Raw genomic sequence first — 10,670 nt, 5'->3', positions numbered from 1 at the left:
AATTTTGGGAAAGCCTTGTGACTCAGTAGTTTGGAGCAGAAAGGCATGGTTACCCATCTTAGATTCGCTAGAATGTTTACTTTATAAAAATATATGGTTTTGGGGGGGGGGTAAACATATTTATTGGTGCGTTTGCCCCACAAAAAATGCAACAAATCTGGATGCGTTAACTTCATATTGAGGTCTCTAAATGCTAGATGATTTTTTGGGGGGTAAACTTACTGTCTCAGGATTTTTTGGCCTTGGAATCCAAAGTATGCCGTTTTCTGCCTTAGTGCTTTCAAAATTTGGTAATATACTGCCCGGAATTTTTGCTGCACAGAAGTCATAAATCTCCCTAAAACTATACATATCTGGTATTTGCACGTTCGAGAGACATGATGCTTTCCAAATCTGTTGGATTTTCATGTGTAAAATGAAATATTTTTCTGGAATAAATTCATATATCATGAAGAATAGGAATTCTTCAATTTTTTTAGCTCTATAAATCTTTTTGCAGAGGTGGAAATACATGAAAACTCAGGCAGATTTAGAAAGCTCAGGTTCTCCCGAAAAAAACAATGTATAGTTTTCCTAGGTAAACTAAAGGTTTCCCCTCAGAAAATGCCCCTGAAGTGAGAAAGCACAAAATGTTGCAAAAACATCTGGCATTTCGTGCAACTGAAATGCGAAATTCCGCTGGCACTTAAAGGGCTAATTTATGGATTTATTTATTTTGAGTTCTTTGTAAGTGTGGATTACTTGGGTTGTTACTGACATCTAGAGGCACATTTACTTAGGGTCAAATATCGAGGGAATCGAACTATTCGAAGGATTTTAATCCATCGATCGAAAGATTTTCCTTCTATCACAAATTTGTTAGAAAGCCTATGGGGACCGAACATTGAGGTTCGGTAGGTTTTAGGTGGCGAAGTAGGCGGTCAAAGTTTTTTTAAAGAGACAGTACTTCGACTATCGAATGGTCGAATAGTCAAACGATTTTTAGTTCGAATCTTTCAAATGGAAGTCGTAGTCGAAGTAGCCAATTCAATGGTCGGAGTAGCCAAAAAAAAAAAAAACATTCGAAATTCAAAGTATTTATAATTCTATTCCTTCACTTGAGCTAAGTAAATGTGCCCCCTGGTGTTAATTTCATGTCAAATATAGAAATATATTTACTGAGGAAACCGTTGATGTGTTCAATATTTATTTTCCCTGCTATACATAGATAATAGGTGGCCAAGATGGCAGTCAGCGTCTATTAAATAAAGACAAAAACCAGATGCAAAGTGTTTTTATAAAATATCTTTTACTGATAGTCCATTATTATGCTGGATTATTAAATGGGACAACATCAGGATATGATTTATTATTATTATTATTATTAACTTATTTATAAAATCCCAACACATTCTGCAGCTCTGTATAATAGAGTTATGCTTTTATATAGTGAATAACGTACCCCATATTGTAAAATATAAGGATATTATAAAAGCACCAAGGAGTTCCATGACCATATAAAAGCACAAAGACGAAGGCCGAGTGCCTTTCTAAAGTTCATGGAACTCAGAGGTTACTTTTAATAATATTTTCCCAATAAGGGGAACTTTATTATAATACACAAGTTTTATTGAGTCATGTAACAAATATGACATCACTAAGCTCCGTTTATAACTGTTGACATTGCTAAGAGCCATTATAAGGATATAATTAACAGGATATTAGTGGCTTTTGTGTATTATATAGTGAATAAATTACCCCCTCTTGTAAAATATAAGGATATTATAAGTTACCGAGGAGTTTCATGACCACATAAAAACACGAGGCCGAACGGGGGTACTTTATTTATTATAATACACAAATTTCAGTGAGTCATGTGACTGAAATATGCAGCAAATATAAATGGCTGCATCGTTTTTAACAGTGAATCACAAAAACTGGAGGGGAGAAATCTGCAGCGATATTTAGAATGTTAAGAAAGGGGATCTTATGGACAATATATATATATATATAAGTTACAACAATTTCAAAATGTCATAATGTGTACAAAATAGATTACCATGTGGGTTATTAAGTAGGTCTTGATTTTAAGCATTCAACTTTCCTTTCCAGCAGGAGAGCAGTGGGCTAGGCTTAGGGAACTGTTCCAAACCATTAAAAATCATGAAAAGTCTGCATATTTGTTTAATTGATGTATATTGCAAAGTTGCTTTAAATTATGTTTACTTTTTAAAAAGCTAAAGCTATGTTAATATATGTGCCACCTATAAAGACTGAGGGGTATATTTATCAAAGAGTGAAGTCGCCACAGTCCCCTAGAGTCCACTCTCAATTAATTTCTGTGGGATTTTTAAATTAGTATTTATTAATACGTGAAAGTGAAAGTTCATCCTTTGATAAATACACTTTTTAAAATCCCATAGAAATAGAAATGGAGTGGCAGAATTTCACTCTAGGGGACTGTGGCGATCTCTAACTTCACTCTATGATAAATATACCCCAAATGAGCCAGTGCGCCTGCCACCTATAACCATGCCTCGTGTCAACTTTTGCCTTTTCATAAATTTGCTCTGAAAATTTCATTTGAACAGAGAGATGAGGAGCCCCCCCTTTCTGTATTCCATTCACATCTGGTCTAGACAATTGCATGGGCAATAGAACAGACTGTAGATGTGGAGCATTAACCAAACATGTAACTGCCATGTCTTGCTGTCATTGTTTTGTTTCCTCCTCCTCCTCCTCCTTCTTCTTCTTATATTCCTCTAAGCGTAGCAGCCACTTATTCCAGAAGTGCAAGCAAAGATCTGTTTCCATGAAATGCGTATGGGCAGGGGAGCCATCTTTGTATGCCACCACTATCATACCACAGTTGACCTGAAATATTGGATTTCATAAAGTAGGTAAGTATATATTTAAGCACTCTCTGGAGATTAGGTGCAGAACATCAACAAAAATGCCTACTGCAAACTTGCCCTGCTTCACTGTGCTCAGGGCACACGTATTGGGTTCTAATACATATTTATAATACTGGTATGGGATCAGTTATCTGGAAAACCATTATCCAGAATGCTCCAAAATTATGGAAAGGCTGCCTCCCACAGATTTCATTTATCCAAATAATCAATTTTAAAAAATGATTTCCTTTTTCTTTATAATAATATAACAGTACCTTGTACTTGATCCAACCTTTTGGAAGCAAAACCAGCTTATTGGGTTTAGTTAACGTTTACATGATTTTCTAGTAGACTTAGGGGCAGATTTACATAGAGTCGAATATCGAGGGTTAATTAGCCCTCGATATTCGACTGCCAAATGTAAATCCTTCAACTTCAAATATTGAAGTCGAAGGATTTACCGCAAATAGTACGATCGAACGAAAAGTTTTTAATCCATCGATCGAACGATTTTTCTTTGACCTAAAAATTGTTACAAAGCCTATGGGGACCTTTCCCATAGGCTAACATGGCACTTCGGTAGGTTTTAGGTGGCGAACTAGGGGGGGCGAAGTTTTTTTTTAAAGAGACAGTACTTAGATTATCGAATGGTCAAATAGTCGAAAGATTTTTAGTTTGAATCAAAGTCGTAGTCGAAGTAGCCAAAAAAATCATTTGAATTTTTTTTTATTCTATTCCTTCACTCGAGCTAAGTAAATGGGCCCCTTAAAAGTATGAAGATCCAAACTATGGAAAGATCAGTTATCTGGAAAACCCCAGGTCCCGAGCATTCCCATACCTGTACTTGTTTTTTTTGGTTTTTTAAAGTTTTGACTTGCATAAGGAAGGAATAAAACAGAAACTGACAAAAGTGTGGTTTATCCCTTGGTTAGGCTCAAGTTACAAATATAAGTAATTATACTAATACCAGTCACCCATTTATAGCTCTGGGAATGTACAGATGCATTCATAATTACATACATATGTAACTGGCCTATAGTTTAGGTCACCCTCCCAATGTTTTAAGCCCCCGATCAAACCATTCTGCATACTATTGATTATTAAACCTAAGCCATTCCTCCTGGTGAAGCATGAAGAGAGCTCTGGCACACTTACCTGAAAATTATAATTGTTGTCATGATTTATTGCTCCAATATAAGCTGCAATTTGTAGTGGATTATCAAATGTGTCTCGTAAATATGGCTTTGGTTTCTCTGAAGTCTTCCAGTCTATTACGCACAGCTTCTGCCTGCAAAATGACATACACACTTGACTCCTATGTTTTAGGAGCTTATATTGATGCATAAAACCCCTCCATGATGGCAAAACATTTGTTGAGTATAATACAGATAGCTTGGCTTTGACATGTATATTTCCTATACTTGAATTCCTATCAAAAATAGCAGCACTGACAAATGTGCTCTAACTGTACCAAATTATATTTTTGTTCCAAGAAGGCTTCCAAAACTATTCAACTCCTCCTAAAACATTCTAAGTATTGGAATTACAGTACCTTGTACTTAACTACGATATAAAATAACCCCAGGTCCTGAGCATTCTGAATAAAAGGCCCCATACATGTACTTGGCCTACACTGGGAACACGTTTAAGTACATTCTCTATGAGTCATTAACCTTAAAGGAGAAGGAAAGTATTTTTGCACCTGGGGGTGCCAAATGTTAGGCACCCCAAAAGTTATTGTATTTACTTGCCTGAAACCCCGAGCCTGTGCTCCTATCAGCAGAAAACAGCACTGGCCCGGGGTTATTCCAGCAAGCACCACGGAGCGATCCACTTCCGGCTTCTTATTTCTTCAAATTTCCTGGGGCAAACGCATGCGCAGTAGAACGAAATAGCCGACTTTTTTGTTAAAAGAGAAACAAACCCTTTACCAAAAAAAACCTCACCCCACGCAGTCCCTCCTCCCTTGGGAAATGCCCCTAAGTTTTTACTTACCCCTCGGTGCAGAGTCACAGCATCGGAGTTCACCGCAGCCATCTTTCGGGTCTTCGGTAAGCTGAAACGGAGACCGGCTAAGCGCAGTTGGAGCGATTCACCAGTTGCATCAACTGCGCATGGGCAGAAATGGACGTAAATTGCCGATGCGCCAGAAGAAAACACAAAAGACCTTGAAGTTGGCAACATGGAACTCCGATGCTGTGACTCTGCACCGAGGGGTAAGTAAAAACTTAGGGGCATTTCCCCGGGGGCTGCTAGGCTGGGGGGGAGAGGAGGGGGGGGTCTACGTGGGGTGGGGGTAGGGTTTTTTTGGTAAAGAGTTTGTTTCTCCTTTAAAGTTCAGCTTTTCGCTCTAATGTACATGCACAAAGAAAGAAGACGACGGAAGAGGATCGCTCCGTGGTGCTCGCTGGAAGAATCCCGGGCTGGTGCAGTTTTCTGCTGATAGGAGCACCGGCTTTCAGGTAAGTTAATACAATCACTTGGGTGCCTAACATTTGGAACCCCTTAAATGCTAGAACACATTCCTTCAACTTTAATGGTCTATCTGCCTTAGTTATCACAGAGTTCTTTCTCTGCAATTACATATTATATCAAAAAAGATTAATTACATTTAGAGGTCACTAGTGGTCAGAAAATTAAAGGCCACAACATGCTTTTGCCATGGCATTTGAGCCTAAGGGAGATAACATTTGCTCTGGTACATTTGGGTCATCTGTTTTCAACCTTTGATAAACATTCTCCCAGTTCCTTAGCTCGTTTCTCCCCTAGGGTGCAAGTATTTCCCAGTCTCCCTAGAAAATTGTTACACATACACATTGAGCAGACTGAACAGATTTGAATCAATTCACGGAGATACAGAGACCATTTTCTCACCGATATTCAGCCACACAGTCCACAAGACCCAAGTACTGCAGCTGTGAGTGGTGCACTGCACTTTCAAGTGACTTAATTCCAACAATGTCTGTCAGGACATGCTGAACACTGGTCAAGTACCCTGTCAACCCCTCAGGCTCCTCTTTTTTATGATGGCCATCCAGAGCTAATAGCAGATCTTCCAGCTGTGCATGGAACTGCTTTCCCTGTGAAAAGAGAGCTTGGAAAACAACAACAACCTACTGTCAGCATTACATCTGTGCAGCCACTTTCTAATATAGAAGTTTATGAACATTATTCTCATCTGAATATGCGTCAGTGGAACTTGATGTCATTTTACAGATATAATCGTAGTTTGAATTATAAACAAATGTATAAAAATAAGTATGAATTGAATTTTCACACAAATTGAAGGGGTTCTTCACCTTTAGATTAACTTTTAGTATGATATAGAGAGTGATATTCCAAGGCAAATTGCAACTGGTTTTTATTTTTTATGTTTTTTTTATTTTTTATAGAGATGCACCACATCCAAGAATCAGTTCAGGATTTGGCCAGGATTCAGCCTTTTTCAGCAGGATTCCAAGTGACTGTGAACCAATCCTTAAAATCACATGGCTTTTCGGCATACGAACCTGGAAGATCATTTCTTTTTATGCCTTCCTTGACCTACTTTACATATGATTTTTTTGGGATTTAGTTAAATCTGTCATGAGGGATTCAGCCAAATGCCAATATAGTGGATTTGATGCTTCCCTAGTTTTTTTTCGTTATTTAGCTTTTTATTCACTGGCTCACGTTTACAATGTCAGCAATTTGGATGCTAGTGCCCAAATTGCCATAGCAACTGTGAATTGATTGGAATGAGAGACTGGAATATGAATAGGAGAGGCCTGAATAGAAAGAAAGTAGCAATAATAAAAAGTAGCAATAAAAAGTAGCAATAATAATACATTTGTAGCCTTACAGCGCAGTTGTTTTTAGATGGGGTCAGAGACCCCCATTTGAAATCTGGAAAAAGACAGAAGGTGGCTAATAATTAAAAAACTTTTAAGTAGCCATTCTATAAAATACTAAAAGTTAATTTAAAGGTATACCACTCCTTTAACCCTAATCTCATATTTAGACTCTCAACTGTATGTTACACAGATTATATAATCTACAGAGAAACGCTGCTGCATTTTACACATACCAGCTCATGAAAGAAAATGACCTTCAATCTGCTCAGATGCGTGTAGGAGATGTGTCTGCCTTTGCCACATTTTTAATTATTTGCCTTCTTTTGACTCTCTGCAGTTTTCAAATGAGGGTCACTGACCCCTGTTATTGTTATTTTTTATTGCTCATCTTTGTATTTAGGACCGCTCATTCATATTCCAGTCTCTAATTCAAATAATTACTTGCAATTTTGCTAATTGCCAAGGTAATTTGGACCCTAGCAACCGGATTGCTGAAACTGAAAACTGGAGAGTATTATAACTAATTGATTTTTACCTGTACTTTCTTTAAAAACATTATATTAAACACAGTTCAGCCTTATATGTTGTTATAATTTGGAGTATATAGAAACCTGCAGTATATTCAGCAAAGCCTTGTTCTCCCAATTCCATGATCATCCTCTGCTTCCACCTCTCAAGGTAAAATGCCTGTTCCATGGGCATGGTCTGCTGTAGGATTCTGGTGACACTAGGGATTTTGTTATTTGCCATATGGTTTCTTGCTGGTAAACTGATCTTCAGGGGTAAGTCAAAATCTGTTTTCTCTAGGGGCAAACAAACTTTATCTGGATTGGTTAGCGGGACCCAATTCTGTGGGGCCTTGGGCTCTGGTGTTTGTGTTCCAGTCTTTGATTTTACCACTTTGCCAAATAAAAAGCTGTCTTCTTCAAATAACCTATCAGGTGTCTGTGGGCTGACACGGGAGGCAGTGACATTCCGCACCAAACTTTCATATTTTGTTTGGTTAACCTCATCATAACCGTTGTGGTTCTTCTTCCTGCTCAGGCATGTGCAGGAGGTGGATAAAAAAGCAGGTACATTTACCTGCAATACATCCCTTATAACCCTACTGCAGGTAACAGGAATTCTCTGGAGTGGCTTCATGGCACCAGTCTATTTTCACATGCGATGACCAACTGCCTGTTGAAACACAAATACAACGTTAGTAAAAATGTTTGAAAGCAGCTCATGCTAAATCTGTTTTCCTTACTATTTTAAACAAGTTAAAAAGACAATTACAACCATCTACGTTGTTTGTCTAAAGCAATCGGTGCCATACAGTTGCCAACATGGAGGTGGCAGGGTCAGTATGTGAATGCCAGCTGCAACTCCTACCATCTAGCTGTTTTGTTTCTGGTTAAGCTGCTCCTAGCCTGACCATTCTCATATATGTGTGTGATCATTGCCAGTCTATTGATGACGCTGATTATCACTCTGCATCCAATGCCAAAAGCATTCAACAGGAGCTAGAAGGCCAAAGGTGTAAAAACCAGTGTCGGAAATCTATTTAATCCCACAACAGAAATGTACAACCGGTGGCCTTCAAGCTGCAGTTGAATCTGAATTCCAAGAATAACCTTGAATCAGCTGGTGCATTTTGGTCACATATCGGAAAACAGCAATAGATAAGTATGCCCAGTCTTCAGCTCTAGTTAAACAACAACTCCCAGCATCCTGCCAGATTGGGTGGCCAAAGGTCATAGCAGTGCCATACAGTTGCCAACAGAGATGGCAGGGTCATTATTAGAATGTCAGCTGCATCTCCCACCATCTAGCTGTTTGGTTTCTGGTTATGCCGTTTCAATTCTGACCCTTCACGTGATATATGTGTGTGATCAATGCCAGTCTATTGATGACACCAGCTATCAGCCGGCATCTTTCCAATACTGGAAGCCCTCAATAGCAGCTGGATGGCCAAAGGTGTAAAAACCAGTGTAGAAAATTCCATTTAATCCCACAACAGAAATGTACAACCTGTTGAATCTGAATTCCCAGAATAACCTTGCGTCGGCTGGAGCAATAAAGTATTGTGTCCAGGTATGGAAAGGCTGCAAACAGCAAAAGACAAGTATGGCCAGCCTTCTGCAGTAGTCGAACAACAACTCCCAACATCCTGACAGATTTCCTTGGTCAATGCTGTTGGCAATAGTAGTTCATGAACAGATGGGCGGCCAAAGGTCATTGTTTCCATTCCACTTGCAAGTGGAAGGGATTCTCTGGGACCTAAGAAGCATTTTGAGCTCTGCTTAGTGACAGAGGAACAAATATTGATAAACCTGTGTCAGCAGGTGAACCCTGCCATATGGGCCGTTTTCCGCCCACAATACACCGACTAAAGCAATGCAGAGATTCAGCTTTGTACTGGGCTGTCCTCTGACCTAAAGGGCTTCCGTACCACCGCCGTCAAGGCTGTAGATGACAGCTCCCTTATTAACAATATAGCTTAGTGTGTAGGGTCACCGTGGACACGTGTCCTACTGAACATTTAGGCGAATCCCGTGAAAGACAAGGCATAGTCCATACTGTAACTTTTAGAGAAGGTCTCATATTCTCCGCGCTTACCTCAAACGTTGCCAGCAGTCGGAAAGATCCGGGTATACCCCTTTAATGGCGTATCTGGTGTGCCAGCAACATTATAAAGTCGCTGCTGCAAGTTTAGATGTTTCTTCCCGGTCCCCAACTCTGCGGTCACGCCCCTCCGGTTGCTCAGCCAATCAGAGTAAATGATTTCTCGTCACTCGCGCCACCTCATCGTGTAGCGAATCACTCGGCATTCTGCCTGTGATTGACTCTACTAAGCGCCTGTTAAATCCTACCCTTTCCCTGCTATGTTGGCGATGGTTGTGTACAGAGTTAAAGGGGTGCTTCACCTTTACAGTAACTTTTAGTATGTTATAGGATGACCAATTCTAAGCAAACTTTGAATTGAATTTCATTATTTATTTTTTAAAGTTTTATAGTTATTTGTCTTTTTCTTCAGACTCTTTGCAGCTTTCAAATGGGTGTCGCTGACCCTAAAAAACAAACAAATGCTCTATAAGGCTACAAATGTATTGTTATTGCTAATTTTTATTACTCTTCTTTCTATTCAGGCCTCTTCTATTCATAATCCAGTCTCTTATTCAAATGAGTGCATGGTTGCTATAGGAATTTGGACCCTAGCAACCGGATTGCTGATATTGGAAACTGGAGAGCTGCTGAATAAAAAGCTAAATAACTCAAAAACCACAAATAATAAAAAATGAAAACCAATTGCAAATTGTCTCCGAATATCACGCTCTACAGCATACTAAAAGTTATCTCAAAGGTGAACAACCCCTTTAAGCAACGGCTCTGAGAAGCAGGAATATTACTGGAGTAGATAAGAATCTGCATCTGTGTTCCTGTTTAATTGTCAGGAATTACCAGCAATCACGCCTGTGGCTTTATAAATATACGCCTACCGGGAACAATATGGGAAACCTTATGAAATAGTGCAGATGGGTTTGTGCAATGATGTACCATTCCCTCTTCAGCCAGAGCCGCGTTCCTGGTTACTCAGAGCCAAGGAGGGAGTTATAACTAGAATTCTGTCCAGCTTCTATAGGTATTTGTTTTAGAGACAGTTCATTGGGTAGTACACCTTTAAAATAACCTTTACTGTGATGTAAACGGTGATGTTCTTAAACAATTTGCAATTGGCCTTCTTTTTGTTCAACAGCTCTGCATAACTTCAGCCGCTATTATGTTGCTAGGGTCCAGTATGCCCTAGCAACCGGGCAGTGGTTCAAAGTGAGAGATTGGTAAAGGAAAGGGAGAGGGTTTGAATAGAAAGGTAACAATAACATATAAAGTGTAGCATCTCAGGGCAATTGGCTACTGGGGTCAGTCAACCCCATCCGAAAGCTGTAAAGAGGAGGCAGAAGAAGAAGGCAAAAACAAAGTA

General features: G+C 39.2%; 1 protein-coding gene across 1 annotated transcript; it reads right to left on the bottom strand.

Moving 5' to 3' along the window:
- Window positions 1–1,269: 1,269 nt before the first annotated feature.
- Window positions 1,270–9,465, bottom strand: mgme1.S (mitochondrial genome maintenance exonuclease 1 S homeolog). The gene is made up of 5 exons (XM_018265116.2): window positions 9,308–9,465; window positions 7,318–7,885; window positions 5,748–5,967; window positions 4,029–4,161; window positions 1,270–2,853 (listed from the first exon to the last, which is right to left on the bottom strand). Exons 2-5 carry the CDS (start codon window positions 7,847–7,849, stop codon window positions 2,692–2,694), a joined length of 1,047 nt encoding a protein of 348 aa, XP_018120605.1. The 5' UTR covers window positions 7,850–7,885; window positions 9,308–9,465; the 3' UTR covers window positions 1,270–2,691.
- Between the last annotated feature and the right edge of the window lie 1,205 nt (window positions 9,466–10,670).

This window comes from Xenopus laevis, chromosome 5S (assembly GCF_017654675.1).
Source record: "Xenopus laevis strain J_2021 chromosome 5S, Xenopus_laevis_v10.1, whole genome shotgun sequence".
NCBI lineage: Eukaryota > Metazoa > Chordata > Amphibia > Anura > Pipidae > Xenopus > Xenopus laevis.
Note: the sequence above shows the minus strand (reverse complement) of the source record. Positions and strands in the feature narration are given on the sequence as shown.